The 20156-nt window shown below is 39.6% G+C and overlaps 1 protein-coding gene across 3 annotated transcripts in view; it reads right to left on the bottom strand.

The window, feature by feature from the left end:
• The window catches only part of ryk (receptor like tyrosine kinase), a 54560-nt gene extending 34648 nt beyond the window's left edge, over nucleotides 1–19912 (bottom strand). For all 3 annotated transcript variants that reach the window (XM_084920973.1, XM_084920975.1, XM_084920974.1), the window contains exons 1-4: nucleotides 19228–19912; nucleotides 637–758; nucleotides 448–547; nucleotides 185–316 (exon numbers count right to left, since the gene is read on the bottom strand). In XM_084920973.1, coding sequence (XP_084777099.1) covers nucleotides 185–316; nucleotides 448–547; nucleotides 637–758; nucleotides 19228–19444 — 571 coding nt within the window. In that variant the 5' untranslated portion in view covers nucleotides 19445–19912. The remainder of the gene's footprint in view (nucleotides 1–184; nucleotides 317–447; nucleotides 548–636; nucleotides 759–19227) is intronic.
• Between the last annotated feature and the right edge of the window lie 244 nt (nucleotides 19913–20156).

Raw genomic sequence — 20156 nt, 5'->3', positions numbered from 1 at the left:
CTAAAAATGTCTTTTCATACTATTAATATTTTCCTTGTTACAAGCCCTCTAAGTACATGGGCCGGCTCAAAACTTTGCACCCATTTGTGATCCAACTTATTTTCATAAGGAGCTTTTCACATGAAATTTTCAGAGCTGAGAGAGTTTTTAAACCTCACATTTGTGTAGATAAACAGATTCTTACTCTTATAGCACATTTTCCTCCTCTTGAAGTTGAGCACTGTGTAGTTGTTGGCATGGATGGTCAGATTCAGTTGCATTGTTAAAAATGCCTCTTCATCTACTTTGCCCGAACATAAGATGTCCACTCTGAAGACTGCGGAGGAAACACGCACACAAAAACATAAATATTACACACACATAAAAACTCCATCATAGCTTCAGGATTTTCAGAACTTTTCCTTAAAAATTAAAGGTAGTATGACTAAAGGTGAATATTTGACAGACCAGAGGGAACACGGGGCACTTCCCCCTGAAGGGAGATGTTGCACCATGGCGGGTTCAGGGATACGGGGTTCTCCACGCTGAATGAAAGCCGGTAGTCAACCTTTAAACGAGGAACGGAGAAGAAATGTTAATATTTCCCTCACATGTGTGATCAGATGACCTGTGTGCTGAGAACATGCTCTGTCTCACCTTTGTCTTGGAGTACCATGTGAAGTAGAGGCTGTTGGTCTCAGTGGGCACAGACATGTTGAAGGAAAGCGCGTAATGGTTCACCACATCGTGTCGCACGTAGTACAGCTCTGCGTCGAGGCCTGTGTGAAAAGGAGGAACAGATTTTACTTCGGTGAGAACCTCATCCAGTGCAGGACATGATCGAGCCCTTAAACTCTGTGGACTGACATCACTTAAACGCCTCTATTCTGAAGAAATTATTGAGATCACTGGACATAAAAGACCTTTTATAACACATTTCCTCATTCAGAGCAAGTCTCGTATACGGTTAAATATCCAGTCACACTGCTAGCTGCACTAGCAGGCTTCTCCTCAGTAAAGAGAGATGGACTAAACATTGCAACATCATTGCACTGTTAGCACTTAATAACACTTAATGGTCATGTGGAAAAAGTTCAAAAGGTTTAAGTCAGACAGCGTCCAAAAATATCAGCATAATTTCCAATCTAGGAAACTAAACCCAACACTCACAATCTGTGCAACCATTCACAGAAAGCTCAGCAGGCTGGTACTCTGTGCTGTTTCTTCCCCCTTTATTTTAACGAATTCAAGCCTTTAAAGAAGCCTTTTTTCTTTTTCTTTTTTTACTCCATCAAAAAGTGTAATGTATGCCGGTGAAATCCCCCACCCAGTGCCCAAGGCAGTGCTATCACTCCTTGAAAGAGTCTGTCTGGCAGAGAAGGGTCTATCAGTCTGTGAATATCTAGTTTAAAGAGAAGTGAAGAATGCACCCAGGCTCCCACAGTACCCCTGGGTGTCTCAGAGCACCCGTCATAGGGCGTTCTTACACCAGCTCAATTAAAAACAGAGGCGACGAGGGTTACGTAAAGTTTCTAACGAGTCCAAAGAACAAGACAGCTGCTCTCTCTTTTTCTGTTGATCACATTTTTAGCATGTGAAAAGGTAAAACTCAGAAACTAAGACTTTGGATGATTAAATCAAAAAAGGGGGATTTGACTTGCATGGAAAGAAAAGGGGTGTGCTGAAAGGCAGACTAGGGAATGTTCACAGTAAATGTTTTTTGTCTCGACTAGCTTGTAATTTTAAATTTTCATAACTTCAAAGTAAAATGCATGCATAACTTCCTTAAATTAAAGTTGTGTTTTAAAAAAGAACTGATTCTGAGGGGACAGGCTGAAACTTTGATCTGATTGATCATATCAGGACCCAAGTTTGCACCTGGATCGGCACCAGCTCACAATCAGAAATCAGTTTTCTGCTTTTCCAGCAGCTTCAGAACTACATGCTGATTCGAGCACACAGCCCAAACAGGAACAGGGGTGGGAAGAAACAAAGCAGAAATACTCTGTTACTGTAGAATTTTCAGGTATCTGTACTTGAGTTTATTTGTCTGACAACTTTTTACTTTTACACACTACATTATTATTTTTTTTTATTTCTGTACTTTCTACTTCTTACATTCTTAAAACAGGCTTGTTACTTTTGGTTTGTCGGAACTGAAGGGAGTTATTTCATCACTGCAGGCCACCAACATCAAGCAGACTTGAGCCTAAACAGTAACACATGAAAGGCACTCCTTTTTGTGTATTAATCACCAGGAAATGTCGACTAAAACGAGATCAAACAGGCACAAGCGTGTGTCATACTCAGAGGTTAGAGTGGGCCAGTGTTGTTTTTTGACACAACACCGGAACGACTGCAGGTGCCCATAAGTTGCTATCTCAGTACTTCAGCACGTAGCTACAGAAGACTAGCAAGCATAAAGGGACTGATTTTTTTTTTTTAGGGCAAACAAGTTAGTTTGCTGTACTGTGATGGATTTAAACTAAAGAACAGTGTGTGCACAGTGTCCGTGGTTTCATGGTCAGAGTTAGGTACATTAAGAATAGCAGAGCTGAATCTGAAGTTAAGCTGGTGATGCTGAGATTCATTCACTGAAATCCACTCTCGTAAGAACCTTGTACCATCTAGAAAAAAAACCCCAGCATAAACATACTGTCAGTGTAGAGGATGGAAATCAGCCAGGACAACTCATGAAACATCTGCTCACATCTGGTTGAATTCAATTGTGTACACCCACAAAGAGCAGCAGGTCACCTTACCACAGCCTGTACACTAAGAAAATCTACTGCAGCTCTCAACAGAAATTATTGTAAGTTGTAATTCTTTTCCCACTCTGAGCCACTACAGCTGATTTTAGGGTCCCCCCACCTGTTTAGAGGCAAAGACAACCTCTACAATGTAGGCAAGAGAAAATAAAGCTATTTTTTATTTTCCTTTTTTTTCTCTGCTCATGTTCTACTTACCTGATTCAAGCTTAGTACCTTTATTAGAATTGAAAATCAGACTAACATAAAGTTTGTATTCCTATCTACTAATATAATTTCATTATTACATTAATGGGGGACAAGGTTTAGTTAGCTTTGCATAAAAATAGGTGGTAGAGATGTTCTTTGAGGAACTACTTTTGTACTTTTTCACCTTTACTTGAGTAAAGAAGTTGAATCGGTACTTCAACTTTTACTGGAGTATTTTTAAACACTAGTAACTGTACTTCTACTTGAGTACAGAATGTCTGTACTTTTGGTAATTACCTTACTCGTGCTCAACTTTGTGTGCCCCCCTTGTCTCAACATGAGGCCACACACATCTCTTATACCAATTAAATTATGCAGCCAGGCATAAAGGCTCCAAGAGGAAGAGAGTGGCTCAAGTTTCTCACAGCACTTTCCACCCAAAATGCCAGAATTTCAAAACAGGAATCGGAGGCCGTGGCAGCAGCAGCCTGTAAGTGTACACAGACTGAGGATGGGGAATAAGTGGTTCCTGAGGTGGAGGAAGTTGAACCATGCACTGCACTTTAATCCCTGACTTAAATACTCAGCTCTCTGGAATGAAAAACAGTTTTACCAGGAGATGTGTCTGTAAAAAGGACTCCCTTTTGATTAGTGGTGTGCCTTGCACATCAAACAACTAGAGATGCCACCAGCTCTGATGCTAACTCAGACTTCTCCAGCATGACACTTGAGAGCGTGTTGTTGGCATTTCCAGCACAATTTTTCTGTTTCACTGCAGCATTTAAGCAGTTTGTCGTCAGCATTTCACCACCGATGCCACATTTCTTATCCCATCCATAAAGAAACCCACAGTTATCAGGCCAAGCACTTGAGCAATATAAAACTAGAATTATTTTTTGCCTTACATTAATTTTTGCATAATCATATGACTAGGATGCACAATTAATGCAGTGCCCCGGTCAATAAACTTAACAGTGCTCCTAACAGCAGATGATTTAATACAGTGGATGTTTTGTCTGTTCGTATGGAAGTATCTGAAGAATTCATTAAAAAAAATTCATGCATGAAATTACTACCAATATACTGGCACAGCGGCAAAGTAAACGACACGAAAGCAGTGCGTGACCCAACTTGCAGAGATCCGTGAGGTAACCAGTGTCTAAGTAACAAAGAAAAAAGTACAAACATATTATTATGAAGTATTATTGTATGGAAATTCTTTTAAAGTTCAGATCCCTTAAATTATGTCTCAGTAATTCAACTATTACACTGCTTTCAGAGAGCTGACCGTTGTAATCGCTTGCTCTTTCTGGTTGCTTTCCTTCCTAACATTCCTTCCATCCTAGAGATTCCCTCCACTTCACTGTAAGACACCGTGGAAATAATCCACAGCCCCTGCTCTGTGGAAAAATGGATTCAAAACTAGTTTAGCCGAAGATAATAAAGTTATAGTAATAACAAGAATAAGGCTTTGGCTCAAATCATTTAAAGTGCTTTTCAAAGCTGAAGTGTTTGTACAAAAGCTTCTTTGCTAAGCCCTGATAGTAGCATGGTGGATCGGTGACATAAAACCATACATTCACTTTCAGTCACTTGGCTCGCAAAAGGACGGAGGGTAAGAATTACCAGCAATGCTCCCAACATACACATGTGCCTTGCCAATGATCAGTCAGTGAATCTACTGAGGCCAGATTCACCAACACTAGGGCCAGCTGGCATTGAAGACCTACTGTCAGGATTTACCAAGGAGCCATATTATTAATAATTTGCAACTAAAATGTACAGACACTGTAATTTTAGGAGCTGGCCTTATTTGTAGGAGTTTCTCTTTCAGAGTGCAAAGTTTGGGAGGAGAATATTTAAATTAATTATACATAATAATGTTTTATGGAGGTTTGTGGTGGTTAACTACAAATTAAGCCAATTATAATTAATGAAAAATAACGTTTGCCTCATTGTGCACCACACGTGGCCGTGATTGGTGCAGCTCAGTGTGGTCATTTATTTAGAAAGACGGGATAAGATGTTGCCTGAATAAGTGTATAACTAGCACAGATGTCCAGTTCTTCAGTGAGTCCTCATCCCAGACGTTTAGAGCCGAGGCTTCATATTCCTGGTCCTCAATAATACCGTGAATTTGATGAAACACAGCATAGCTTAAAAGGAAAGAAAAGAATCCAAATATGCTACTTCAGTAAGTCACAGAAACACTTAATCAGTGTTTTATATATAATTTTATTGTATTTGTATTTTAATTTTAGGCTTTCACTTGTATTATACTCAAGTTTCTAAATGCTTTTCTTTTGTACTTGATTTTTGTACTTAATTCTTCAAGTTAACTGGGAAAAAAAAGTACTTAGTCAGCCATTTCTCTACTCTATTTAAGCTGGTATGTAGTTTTCTATATGTAGTCTTTAATGTTTTGCCTGCTATAACAGGATTTTCCCAACTTCTGGGATAGATCTCAAGTATATCTCATCTTAGTGAATAGTATGGAATGATCTTTCTGACCACACCAATGAAGTTCTGACGGATGTCATGTAACAAAGGTCCATTCTGAGTCAGTAAAAAAAAAAACATACAGTATGCATGATTTATAAATCTAGGAGAAACGAGATGCACCACAAAAATGAATAGCATGAAGAAGCTGTTCAGAATAAAGATTTGGTGAACATTTGAGGACGCCGTCCTAGTCTGACACTAGTAATGTAAAAAGAAAGAACATACATATGTTCAAATCCCTATAAAAAGCCACATGAGATGATGTATAAAACCACACAGAGCACCACACTGACACACTACACCTCAGAGCAGCTCAGTACAATCAGTCCTCTGCTGTTCACCACAATATGAGGACTTTCCTTAAGGGCACAACAACTCTGATTCTAACCATGACAGAGGAGAGGAGCTTACTCACGCTCATCCCTCTTCCTACATTTTTCTTAGTGGTTCAGACCTGAATAACTGAAGTGCCAAAAACTTCAGTTCCTCTAATGTCCACTTGAGTAATGTCCATTTTCAAAAACGAGTCTGTAGCCAATCGGCGTCTTCTATGTCTCACCTCCACTAAATGGAGTCAATAAATTGGACCTCCCCTCAGTGTTTTTGTTTCAAGAGTCTTTTGAAATATTTCCTAATGTAATTATGAACTGTAAATCATGCAAAGCTACTGTAGTAGGGAGCTTTCCCACTGGAACAGGGTAACTAATGACAAAGGGGAAAAAATAAAATAAAATACCCCATAATAATGAATAATGTGCTGAAAGAAACATTTTTGAAACCTTCATATCAAAAGTGAAACCATTTCATTTCATACACCCGTATCTACACAGTTATAAAACACAGCAATAAGCCAGTAATATGAAATTCAGCTTAGCAGAGTGTCACTACATTTTAAGTCAACACTCCTCTGCGAGCTGTGGATCACATTGCAGACTTTGAAAAAGGAGAACAAAAGGTGGTAGTGGCCAGGTGGCAAAGTCCAGGGCAGATATAACAAAGACCCTCTTGTACCTCCCAAAGCCTCCATCCCTGAGTGCTCAGGAGATAAACACTCCTTACAGCTTCTCTCTGGAAAGATAGTGGCCACACAAGCCAAAGAAGGAGAAAATGAGGGCACACGTGAAACCCTATCAACTGGAAACTCTAAACAAATCCACAGACACAGGAAGGAGGCGGGGGGTAAAGACATCAGAGCCGCAGTGGAGCTACTCACCGAAAAGGCCTGATTTTCAAGTGTGACTGGAAATAAGGTTAAGCTAGCTGAGTTGAGGTTCAAGTTAAAGCAGCATATATCCCAGATGTTGCAATAAGCAACTGCAAAATCTTCAAATCTATTCCACTGGTAATAATGTCTGAATAAGGTATTTTGCTGCAGGTACAGGAAGCCTGTTGCAGTAACATCTAAAATAAGACTAAGTTTAGAAATCCCCTCCAACTGAATGACGTGAATATGTTTGTGTAGCAGTTTGCCTAGACCCCCAAAAAAAGCACATTAGCACAGAAAAATAGTATGCAAGAACAAATATTAAAAGAACCGGATAATCATGACTCCACATTATAGCATCATGCACATATTATAAATCATTAAAAGAAGAGTTCTAAATGACAGCTTTCTTGTAGTGTTTTAATATGTAAAATTCCATTGGCGCCATTACAGCTTTGTAGGATTTAATAATAACCTGCATGACAACACACTATGGCTCAGTTGGTGTTTTTTTTTTTAATCAGTATACGCCACATCAAAAGTCCCCCACCCCCAAAAAAGAGATTATTAAATTATTTTCTAACTGAAAAAGACATATATAATTGTAATGTAGGGCAGGGTTTAATTTTAGCTTGGATCAAACAAACAAATAACCAGCTTTTTTGCTTTGATAACATTGGCTCTAATATGAGGCGCTGAGCTACCAATTCTCCACGGGCAGTCACCTGACATGCCATCTAGCTCACAGTTAGATTCAACAGGCAATCAAGTTCGTTCTATCCAGTTTGTCCCATAAAAGAGCTGCGGTACAGGGGTCTGAGGGGTGGGGAGCTTAAGTGCATCATATGTAGGCCAGGCTGGGACAGAGTCGTTTACAGTCTCAGGAGATGACTGGAAAGATAACGCTAGGAGCACATACGTACTATGGAAAATACAAGAACAGGAAAATGAAGCCAAGTCCAGTTCCTGGGCTGTGCGAGTGCTACATTTGTTAGGCCTGTGAAGTAGCTAGGAAGCTCGCAATTTTCTAGTTGTTAAATCAGGGTCTCTATGTCACTGTAAAATAAAAAAATCAAGGGTCTTTAACCCCCTGATAAAATTAAAAACAGCTTTTTCTGCAGGCTACACTCTATCTGGAAATATATGCAGATCAAGCAGAAGGGCAGGATGAGACTTTACAACAGCGCTGTGAAGTCAGTCCTGTTTATGGGTCAGATTACTGAAAACCAAGACAAACGTCAGAGCAACCAAAGACCTCCACACTGGGCATCTTTTCATTTTTTCTAGTAACTGCTTGTCCCTGGTGGTCTGCATCCACTGTGTGATGCCTGCTGGGGGCAAAAAAGGAACACCAGGCGACAGCGGTCTCGTGCCTCAGGAGACGTGCACATCATGCAGTGAAAGAAAGCTGAAACAGACACCAAACTGCTGATCCAGAGACAAAAGCAGCTGAATTCAACTGATGATCATTCCATTGGTTCAAAATACACGAACCTTGTGGTTTTTACTTCCTCCTCGAAGATGTTAGTCATCTCAGCTCTTACAGTGCATTGCTGTAACGGGATTTGATTTATGGGCTTGATTTATAAGAAAGGAAAAAGTCAAAATGAATACATTAAGACATTTTTTTTTAAATTTAGTTTTATTTTTTTCTCTTCTGATTATTTTGTTTTCTGTCATCATTATTCAGCCTAACTGGCACTTTTTCTTAATAGCGTCATGTCATCATCTTATAAAAGAAAATAACACGCTTATGAAACAACTTCACAAACTGTTAATCTCATAGTCCAACACATCTCACAGCAGTTCATAAAACAGTTAAAAGTCTAAGTCTCCAAAGTTTCCGATGAACATAAAGAAACTGTTTTCATTACCGTTTCTGCTGTGAGACCAGCTACATGATGCCCAACGTCTAACATTCACACTCACGGAAACATTACTTTACACTTTCTTTTGCATATTTTCTGTAAACGTGTGTTAAAACTGAACTAAACTGGGATCAATCTTCTTTCTTGAAAACATCTTTTTCCCTGAAAACATTTTAGTCGCTTTTCTCTGCAGAAAACCACTTTTAGAAGTTTCTTTACATCCAGTAACTAAAAAGGAGTTTTAGCATCCAAGTTTAGGAATAAAAAACTGAATCCCCCTTAATGATGTGAATTTAGCATGACCGAACTTCCTGAACGAAGAGCACCGCTGAGCTTTTACAGATGGCCTGCAAACAACAGCACTAGATGAACTTCAGGGTTCCTTAAAGCCAGAAGAAAAACTCGCATTAAGTCACCATCTTTGTGGCTTTCTTTCACTCACTTCAAAGAGGCTGTACATCAGTTTCTTTCTTTTCTTCCTTGGAGCACCCCGAGGGCAGACACGAATGAAGGCAGGGAGAGGAATCTGAGGAAGACTGTCCTATTAAAAGGCTCCTCATTCATGGTTACTTTTTGCTCAAAAGGGACTCATTTGTTTACTCAACAAATATCAACCAGTTCACTGAGAAAATGATCAGCCGTTTCATTTCATCCTGAATAAAGGGTCATTTACGAGGCCTCTCATCTCACACCTACTCATCTATATTTGGCTTTGTGTGTGCAGTTGTGGCCAAAGGTTTTGGCAGTGGCACAAAGTTTGTTTTTACATGTTTCTGTAATTTATTGAACAACAATCACAAGGATTTCACACATATCGAAAAACTTATTGGCAAATAAATAAAACTTTCGTTTTAGCAGTGAGGCCACTGGCAAAATTTTTGGTCACGACTGTACAGTAGCCTTTGAAAGGCCTTGTGAGCATGAGGTCAGATGTAGGGAGGTGCATTCCCCTAACACAGCATATCACCTATTTCAGGACAGCACAAAGATGAAAAGGCTCCATCTGATTTAAGCTTCTCCTGCTCCTAACATTTCTCAAGTCAAATTAAATAACCCTACAATACTGAAAGAAAACATGACAGTATATTTCCGATTTCAACAGGAGGGCAACCATCTTCTAAAACGTGTTGATGCATTGCAGAACTTCTTCTGAGTGCAGAGATTTTCAGACAAAAGATGTGAAGGCAGGGGCTCCTCTATTCAGCCACGGGATCCTTGGAGAGTGGCATGAAGGAAATGAATACTGCTGCCAATCACTCCTCACTGTTCACAGGCTCTTTTTCAAAGCCCGGGCTTTGTCTTTCAGGTCTTTGGAGGAGGGGAGGAAAGCCTGTTACCCGACCTGGACGTAGAGTTTTACTCCTTAGCTTGCATGTTGAAAAAGATCTGGCTTTATTTGTCATTTTTGGAGGATTTACACTCAACTCTGACCTACTCGCCTGACTGGGAGACTGAAAAACATGACCACACAGCTAGAATTTTTCCCCTTGGAAGGAACAACGACATGCAAAGGAAAGGATCTATATGTTTTGAAGGAAACCTATTATGCTCATTTCCAGCTTTATATGTTTAATGTTAGACTACTAAAATAAAATGATTCGTCTCTCAGCTGCTCTTAGATTCTTGTAGTCTAAGAGTATCTTTGAATGAGTCACATTTGAAAATATTCCTTGATATGATTGACAGTTCATCCTCTGCGTCTCTGGCGTTAGCATCTTTCTCTTTCCATTTGTCTTTCTGAATTTATCTTCACTCCATCTTTTTTTCCTTGAGCTTTACTAGAGTAGCTTTGCTTGACTCGCAGTCCAAAATAATCCTCATCTTAAACTGGGCCTTTAAACAGCACCTCAGTTCATCATAACGTACTGTTCAGACTATTTGACGCTTACTGACTGCATCTCTCTGACACATAGCAAACAATGCAGTGGTGGCACAGCACCCTAAAACAGAAAATGGGTTTCCAGAGTTGACAACAGTGGCACTTATTACTGTGATCATAATCAAATCCTTCAGAGGTAAAAAGCCAGTGACAGTCCTTCAAACCACCTGATCAACAAGCTTAAATGTGAAGAAAAACATTTTTTCAGCTCCTCCCACCAAAGCTGTCGAATAAAGAATAAAATATATTGCATTGAACACTAAGTAAGGATACCACAGACATGCTTGATCAGCCTATCATAGACATCTTCAGTTTTATTGAGATTTTTTAATCTTTAAGATGTTTATGCTGTACGTGTGTGCTGTACATGCTACAGCAGATAGTGAACCTACCAGCAAAGCAGTAATTCAACATGTCCAAAATAATACAGTCATGTAATACACGATGTAGTTGTAAATTGCCTTGTGTTATCGAGCAGCCAAACTATGATATCACGTGTTTCAATAATAAACATAATTCATACGTCTTAGAATGTCAAACATTATTTCACTTATTTGTCTTAAAAAAAGTTATTTTTTTCATTAGATATATTTATATTGTAGTTATTAGTAGTAGTTATTAAGGGCCCTTTAAGGACGACCGTGGTTCAGGGGGTTGGGAAGCTCATCTTGTAACCGGTTCGATCCCCTGCTCTGTCTTGGTCGTTGTGTCCTTGGGCAAGAAGACACTTCACCTACCGCCTACTGGTGTTGGCCAGAGGGGCCGATGGTGCAAGCCTCGCTTCTGTCAGTCAGTGGCTATAACTGTAGCTTGCCTCCACCAGTGTGTGAAAGTGAGAGTGAATGAATAGTGGAATTGTAAAGTGCTTTGAGGGTTTCGAAAAGCGCTACATAAATGCAATCTATTATTAATAATAAAACTATTCTGGTACCACTATGATGCTTTCTGTGGGATTTCCTTTATGAAACTGACTCAGTCTCTCAACAAATTTAGATGCATTAAACGTAATTCCCATTCCCAAAAGTAGGGCAGGGCAATATGGCCAAAAATATTTATCACAATATATATTTGAAAATATGCGATAACGATATAACTGACGCAAGACAAAACTCCACAACTTTATTAGTGCAAAAAAACCCCATCAATATATTTTCACTTAAACAAGCAGCTGTTTTTTTATGTGCATTAAAGCTATATAAAAATTTAACAGTGCAAATGCAAATTCCTTGCTTACAGTTTAACCAAAAGGCATTTCCAGTGGAAATTGGCCGACATATCCTCAGCATAACCATGTATAATATGCACAAAACTTAAAAAGAGGTTATACACACACAATACAGTAATTTACATTGAAGCACAGTACGTATTACTCCGCAATAGGGCTGCCACAAACAATTATTTTGATAGTCAACTAGTCACCGATTATTTTTGCGATTAGTCGACTAATCAGATCATGCATCCATTGGACGTACAGCGTACACCAGCAGCATCTGCTCTTATATAACTATCATTAGCTTACAGCTTTAAGTGTTTAAGGTATGTGCTAACTAAAAATAAAGACAAGATGATAATTTATTAAATTTTAATGAAATTTGCAGATTGTTTCGGTGAAGTTTAATAAACTCCTTGCTATCTAAAATATAACAGGACACCGGAGTATATTCTCGAGCATCTCACACTTCTGATAATCAGTTGCCTGCCTGATGTTTATTCAGCTGTGTAAAAACTATAACTTTAATCTCAGCCAAACCGATTTACTCAGGAACAAATAAAATACTAAAAAAAGGCCAAACAATAACATTGTTAAGTTATCTAAGTGACTTGTATATGTTTAACCTGAGTAGCGAACGACGGCAGTGGGTTTGAAAACGATTTGCCGGGAGTCCGCTGTTCTCACAGGCTCTAGTGAGCCTTGCCCCCAGCTAGCTATCGAGCTAGGGGGTAACAGACGTTTTGCTTGCAGAGCTCTGGAAAAGCATTGCACTAATACAGAGCAAAGATTAGACAACAAGGATGTTGTATGCAGCTTTTCCAACAAGAAAAATCTTCTGTGTTACAGATTTAACCCACTGGGGATCATACCCTGGAAAAATAGGCTCAGTGAGGTTGTTATTATAGGTGACAGTAAATGAATGTACAGAAAACTTATTTTTGCTTCATGTTTTAAATAATCGCATGGATGGTCAACATGACAGGAAAGAGAGAAAGACACAAAGAAAGCCATTGAGGCCTGTAAAACCAGTGTCACAGCTCGGGTCACGGCCGCATGAATGCAGTCCAAGGTGGCCAATGTGATGCAGCGTCTGTGTGAAAACCAAACGAACAATAACGGTCACGGTGGTTTTAAGAGGTTTCTGAAAAGCCTCTAAAACGGAAGATCTAACAGGCTGTAATGGTAAACATTCACATTTGGTAAGTGGTGGTGAGTTAAAGTTTTAGCAGTAAAGTTTTGCCTTTAAGTATAAATGTTTAGCTTAGAATTCCAAATGGAAGTATTTCTTGATTCCCATCCTTACATTTGATGTAAGAAAGTGATGGCCTGTTTCGGTTTTTGATGTTTTATGGACAACAGAATAACTTGATTAACAGACACTCCCCTCTTTCCTCTTCCTCTGAATAAGATCTGCTGTTACTTAACTGACCCAACTCTTTCCCTACTTAAATGTAATTTCTTACAGATGTGATTAACAAACTATGGGTTCAACCTTCATGGAACTTCATTGCGCTCCTTCATATCAGGAGGAGTGTAATGTTTTGTAAAAAGAGTTGGCTCGTCTTTTAAACTGATCCTGGGGCTCGAGCACTGCTTCAGTAATTTAATCTGAGCTGCACAGCTGCAACACAATTCAGACCAAGGATGTGGGCCTGGAGAAAGAGCTGATATGGGAGCTGAGGGTAGGAATGCATGTGGATTCTTGAGGCAGACAGTTCTCTACTCATTTATCATATGCAAAATCAATCAGGGATGCTGCCTGTCTGTCATCCACAAGCAGAGAGTTTTCCGGTTTTTTACCAGCCCCCTGAGAGACAGACTGTTTGGTAGAGTTATCAGAATAAAACAGACAGTCCATCGGCTATAAGCGCACACACCACTCCAACACTACATTAAATGGTTATATTACATTTTATTATTATAACAACAACTTCTCAATGCTTTTTCAGTGCTGCCTCTGACACAGTCAAACACTCTATTCTCCTACACAATCTATAATGCTGAGCTCTGCTCTCCACCTTCGCCTCTCTAATGGAAACTTTTCTGTGGTTATATATAATCCACGCTCCTCTGCTCTCCATTTTTAATTGCAGTGTTCCTCAAGGCTCTACATTTGGTCCACTTTTATTACCTTTACCAAAAAGTTAATGATTTTGGTAGTGTTTGCTGCTGATAGCTCGAAAAATTTTGAATAAATTCTGATAATACTTTGTTGGGGGGGTGTAGACTGGGGTCATGTTAACATAACATTAAAATATGGTTTACGTTAGCCAAGCCCTTCAAGGTCAACTTTAGGGCAGCAATGATTCATCGAGTACGTTGAATAATTCAGTGATAAAAATCTGACAAATTCTTTGCTTTGAAGCTTCATTTAATACATGGCTCTGTACCGCAACAATCTCGTAATGTAAATGCAAATGTGTCACCTACATTTGCGACTAAGACAGACCTGCAATAGAAACATATTCAGAAGCAGAGTGTGAAGTTGAACGTTGATAACTTGTGTCAGCTGTTATGCAGATGACACACAACTACATCCTTGATCATTTACCTGCCTAAGTGATGTTAAATGCAGGGTTTCCCAAAAAAATTCTAAATTCTGTTCCCTTTGCCTACAGTTTGCTTGGTTCAATGGCCACAAATACCAAGCAGCCTTCCCACAAGCAAGACTTGAAGCTAGCCAATTAGGCAATAAACTCACCAGGAATGTGTTTACTGATGTCATGAAGCAAGAGAGTCTATTTTCCCATAGATTTCTATACAACTCAAAGTGTTCCTGAAACTTAAGGAGTTGCCCTCTGCTGTTTGTTGAAATAATGCAACAACCTGCAGCAATGCTGAAAAACAGGTCAGCCAATTTCATTACTTACACCTGCTTTTCCTACTCTGATCTGTCCCAAAGATTCCCAAGAAAAGGGTCTTATGTGTTGACTCACAGGCCAGTTAACAGTGTAACTGTACACAGAGTGGCTGTGTGAATAACACATTAATTACATGGCCAAGCACATACCTCAGGTTCAGAGCTTTATTTTATATTAAATACAAGCGTTTCCTGTTGTGGTAGTGAAAACTATTTTAGGAGATTAAAGCCCCCTCTAGCTGAATTCACGGACATGTTCCTGCACAGAAGGCTGGTAAAGTGCACTTCTGAATACCCCCACTTTGGGGGTTTCAAAGGTGTTTCCATATGGTGTTAACTAAAATGTAAAAGCTGCATTGTTTCCACTCAACCTGAGTGTTGTAGATAGTCTTATTTATGCAACAGATTGCTCTCAAAGCATTCTTACAGTGAGTAAGGGGACAGCACTGATTCAGCAATGAATAATAAAACACATGAACTTACTGTACCTTGCATAAAATGACAGTTGCTCATAAACTGGTTTGTGACTTATGTTTCAATGTCAGTTCAGATTCAAACTAACCTATTGAAGACACATTAACCTGCACTTTTACTATGTCACATTTAGACACAGCATAGTCACTGGCTTTCGTCATGATGACACAGCTGAAAAGTAAAAAGAGGAGATTATGTTATGACTGAAAAAACCTTTAGCTTTTTGGCTGATATGCAGCAACTTTTGGTCAGAATGCTAAACAACTCACGAGTAAATATGGATGAGGCTCTCCTGCTGGTAAAGCCCAACATCATGCTTGGAAGTAGGAAAGAAACTCCCCAAAATGTGCATTATGGGTAGGTGGATAGTGCTACCTTAAGGAGTGCAACTTAGCGCTGACAATGCCCGATAGAATTATTCGAAGTCTTAAAAAAACTGCAGAAACTGAATTATCCCCACTATGACCTATGAAATTACATTTTTTTGTAGATGCATGTTATAAATCTGCTTTCATAAATGTGTTTGACATCTTACAAAATACAGAGACCTGATTAAAACCAAAAGTAAACTCTGCAGTCAGACTCTCCGGCAGGCTGTCTACATTACGATGCTGACACCGGGCAAGTCAACTCTCAAGCAAGTTTAATTCCTGCAGTTACTGCTGCATCATGGAAGATTCTGTCCACACATACTTTTAGCGCCGCAGACACAGTTGTCAAACATTAAGAGATTTCGCCGTACAACCAGATGAGGTTTCAGACAAACCGCGAGAGAGGCCCTGGTCTGGCAGCAGAAGATTAACTGTAACGTGATGGAGAACAAGGGGAACCCAAAGGGACAGAGTCAGCCAACGATCCAACACCAGTTAAGAGGAGAGAGAAAGCACAAAGGGTGGTACATTGGTGCTGGGGCAGTTAACTAGTCAACGCTGCAGGCAATGAAATACTGAATGTATGTGGCATGAGGACACAAGGGCTTAATTTGGGAAATGGTGGGGGCATAATTTTGGCAGGGAGACTACAGTCCTTTCTTTGAAAATTTAGGAAATTCTCGTTACATTTCCTGCAATTATACACGGCACAGTCACTCCATATAAAATTAAATCTGGAAAAAGTCCCTACCTAACCCCTCAAAATCAGCAAATATTTTCACTATTCAAACTTTAAGCTGTTCTGCTCTTTCTGCTGAAGCGTGCTATATCTTTTGGTGCTCATAACTTTTATACTTTTTTTTTTAGATATTAAGCTTTTTATTCCATTTTTTGGCCCATTTTGCTGAATGGGACAACATTATCAGTGTGATCACCAGTTTAGCTTGCCGAGCTGAGCCATGTTTTAGCTCAGTGAGATGAGCAACCGTTCTTAGAGCAGGCAGGCCGGGTTCGAATCCCGCTTATGGCAACATTTTCTTCAGTAAACAGTTCAACTGTTTAAACTATTTTCAACACAATTTTCAGCTTTTTCACCTCTTTTTTTTTTGTGCAAAATTTTCAGTTTTTCACTACTTTTCAGCACAAATTCCAGCTTCTTCAACTGTTTTCAGCACAAACTTCAGCTTCTTTACCTCTTTTCAGCAGCAATTCTGCTGATTCACCTCTTTTCAGTACTTTTTCAGCTTTTCACCTCTTTTTAGCCTCTTCTTAGCACAATTTTCAGCCTCTTCTGCTCTTTTCAGCACAATTTTCAGGTTCCTTATCTCTTTTTTGCTGAACATTCAGCATTTTCACCTCTTTTCAGCACAATTTTCAGCCTCTTCAACTCTATTCTGCACAAATTTCAGTTTCTGCTTCACAGTACACATTTTTTCTCTCATCATATCTGTTTTTGGGATCAGCAATCGTTTGGCTCAGTGGGTTGAGCAGCTGCCGTGAGACCCAGTAGCAAAGTTTCGAATCCTACCTGTAACGGTTGCCACACATCTTCCCTGCTTGCATGCACTCTGCTTTCTTGACACTCTTCAGTGTACCCTTTCACATACAAATTTCAGCTTTTCACCTCTTTTTAGCACAAATTTCAGCCTCTTCTGCTCTTTTCAGGACAATTTTCAGGTTCTTTATCTGTTTTTTGCTGAACATTCAGCATTTTCACCTCTTTTCAGCACAATTTAGCTTCTTCTGCATAGTGCATATTTTTTCTCTCATCATATCTTTGCTTTAAACCAGAACTGGTTTGGCTCAGTGGACTGAGCAGCCGCCGTGAGATCCGGTGGCAAGGGTTCGAATCCTACATGTGACAGTTGCCGCACATCTTCCCTGCTTGCATGTAATCTGCTTTCTTAACACTGCTTGGTGTACCCTTTCAAATAGAGCCATTTTCAGCAAAGAGTTCAGCTTCTACACAGTGTTTTTTCAACAGGTTCTCCTTCTTCTGTTGTTTTCAGATTACACTACAAGGCATTCACACTGCATTTTCGCAGGAAATGCAACTTTTTCTAGTGAATATTTGAATTCATGTGTTACAAAGCCTCCAAGTACATCAAGGTCAAAATTACAAGTTTTTTTTTTTAAATTTACATTACTACTTCACCCTTTCGGAGCCCCTGTAGATTCAAAGTACAGGAGACATTCACATAGTGATGTAGAAGAACAGCCCTGACGACTTCATGTGACTATCTCCTGTACTTGAAGACTTAAGGGCTCAAAAACTATGGAAAAAGAAAACTAAGTGGGTATTTTTCCCCATCAAATCCTATTTAACTTCCTTAAATATCTTAAGGGTATTGTAATTTTTTTTGTTTTGAAATCTGCTAATCCCTGGTGATGCGGTAAATACACGTAACCTCACAAAATAACCACTTGTTCAATAACTAATCAAACAACAGTGCCGGTCATTCTCAAACAAATGATTTAACACCACATCCCAAAAGTCCCTGCTATAAATTAGGCCCATACACAGGGAGGTTTACCAGCACACGGTCCTGTTAAAAAAGCTGGATGCAGCTGGAGGTACTTCCCAAAAGATTCCCCAACAGAAACAACATAATTCTGCTGATGCCACTATAAGATGACCCGTTTATCGAAAGGAAGACGTCAGTTAGCAGGAGCTGCAACACGAGATTCCTCCCTCCACAGGGACATTACATACAAACACTTCTACCCCTTCATTAGCCTGTGCACATGGTAAATGGCTGGTTTCAAAGTGCACGTTCAACACTTCTAAAGCAAACCCTCCATTAACAACTTAGGACCGATTCACAGGCTGGCTTCACCTTGTCACTAAGATTTTAAACATTCAGACAGTGTTAAACCAACATAACACTGATGGCTTGCACCAACAGCAGCACAGTCATGAGATGACAACCAGCACTTCCGATTATTCTGCTGATGTTCTAATGCCACTGTACATTTAATCCTAATCAGCAACATCATAACAATCATGAGACACAACCTTATAAACTGACCAACCACAAAAAAAAAAAAAAAAAAGGAAGGACGACCAATTATATCACAACATATCAGAAACATGTAAAGGTTACTTTGACCCGCACATATACAGTACTGATGCCTCATCAGTGACACTGGCACTCAACTAATAAATTCACCAGGAAAATTTTAAATAAATATTCAAGAAATAACTTGCAAATTTACCAAATAGAACAAAGAAATTGGCAATTAGACAAAAAAATCTTTTAAAAAAAAAGTCTTAAATTAAGACAAAACTTGACAATTTACAAGAATATAAGTGATAAATATTTTTAAACTCCTATATTTCCTAGATAAACAGATAGATTCATTAGACAAATGTGCAAAAATACGACATTAAAAAAGGAGAAAAGTAAAAGAAAACGTCTGATTCACGAGGGAATTTTTGGGGGGAAACCCCCCCCAAAAAAAAGCAAATTCACTAGAAAAACTGAAACATTTACCCCCACAAACTAATTGACGAATCAAATGGACAAAAACTGGCAAATTTAGGATTAAAGGGCAATTTCAAAAGACAAAAACGGTGAAATATACGGGAAAGGGGGCAATTTCAAGAAAAAAATATTATTTTATGAAAAACTAACACAATTAGAAGAGAAAACTCACAAATTTGCCAGAAAAAAAGTGAGAATTTATGGGAATTTTTTTTACTTTTACAAATACAGAGGAAACACTAAAAAAATAATAGAAAAGAATCACAGCTGTAAATGATTGATATAATGTACCTGCACAATTAGCTGTAACAGTTCGGTGGAGTTCGTCCAAGTTTTAAAGCTAAATTTACAGATGTGAGGGGCACACAAACACATACACAAGTGGACAGATTGCAAAGTTTGAACACAGCTGGATTACTATACAGGCCTCCTTACCCAGGAGCTTCTTCACCTCCTCCACACTCATGTAGATGTTGACTCCGGGGTTGTTGTTGTTGTTGTTGTTGACGCCTACGGGGCTGCCCGGGCTGGCCAGGCAGCCGGCCCCTTCCAGCAGCAGCAGGAAGAAGAAGCCCCCCAGCCTCCAGAGCACCGAGTGCGGCCACACTCGGGACTCGGATGGGCTGGCGGAGCCGCGGATCAACCCCAGCATAACGACGGTGGTTGTCTGGCTCGCTGTTGTTCTCGCTGTTCCCAGAGAATTTCTTTCTCATCCGTATCTGAAATTAATCCCGGGAGGCAACATTACGAGTTACTTCAAGCCCCGACACTCTTACTCACTATCGTGTTTTTAGTTGGGTTTTTTTGTCCTTTCGTGGTAGCTGGAGCGGGCTAAGTTAGCCGGAGCGGGCTAACTTTCAGTCAGGCTGTGCTAACCGTCCGCGGTCCGACTCGCAGTTGATTGTTTGACTGTTCGGGAGATTTACGAGCCACGTAAAATACACACCGGATATCTCCACATTGAGACGCTTTGATTTCTGTGGGTAGAAGCGAAAGAAGAGTAAAAAGTGCCCTAAGCAGCGAACCAGCTAATACATCCAGCTTTCCCCCTCCATGGTCTCTGCTCCCGACGCTTTTTCCTCTCAGTTTTCACTCCGGGCAGGAAGGGGGGCAACGGGGGCGCGCAGCGCTCTGGCTTCTGCTGCCTTCACGTGCCGTCGGAAATATTACAGCCAGCGGACAATAAGGAAACAACAAGTTAATGTCATTTATTTATTATTATTATAATTTCTGCATTAAAAGATGCCTCAAATAAAGATATAAAGAATGCATAAAGTGGAAAAAAGACCAACTTTATCTAGATGGCATGTTAGAGTTTAAAAAAATGTTGTTTTTTTTGGGTCGGTGATTTAGGTTGGAAATTT

This window comes from Perissodus microlepis, chromosome 23 (assembly GCF_051167445.1).
Source record: "Perissodus microlepis isolate ML-2025 ecotype Zambia chromosome 23, ASM5116744v1, whole genome shotgun sequence".
NCBI lineage: Eukaryota > Metazoa > Chordata > Actinopteri > Cichliformes > Cichlidae > Perissodus > Perissodus microlepis.
The sequence above is the reverse complement of the archived record's forward strand: the minus strand, read 5'-3'. Positions and strand labels throughout refer to the sequence as shown.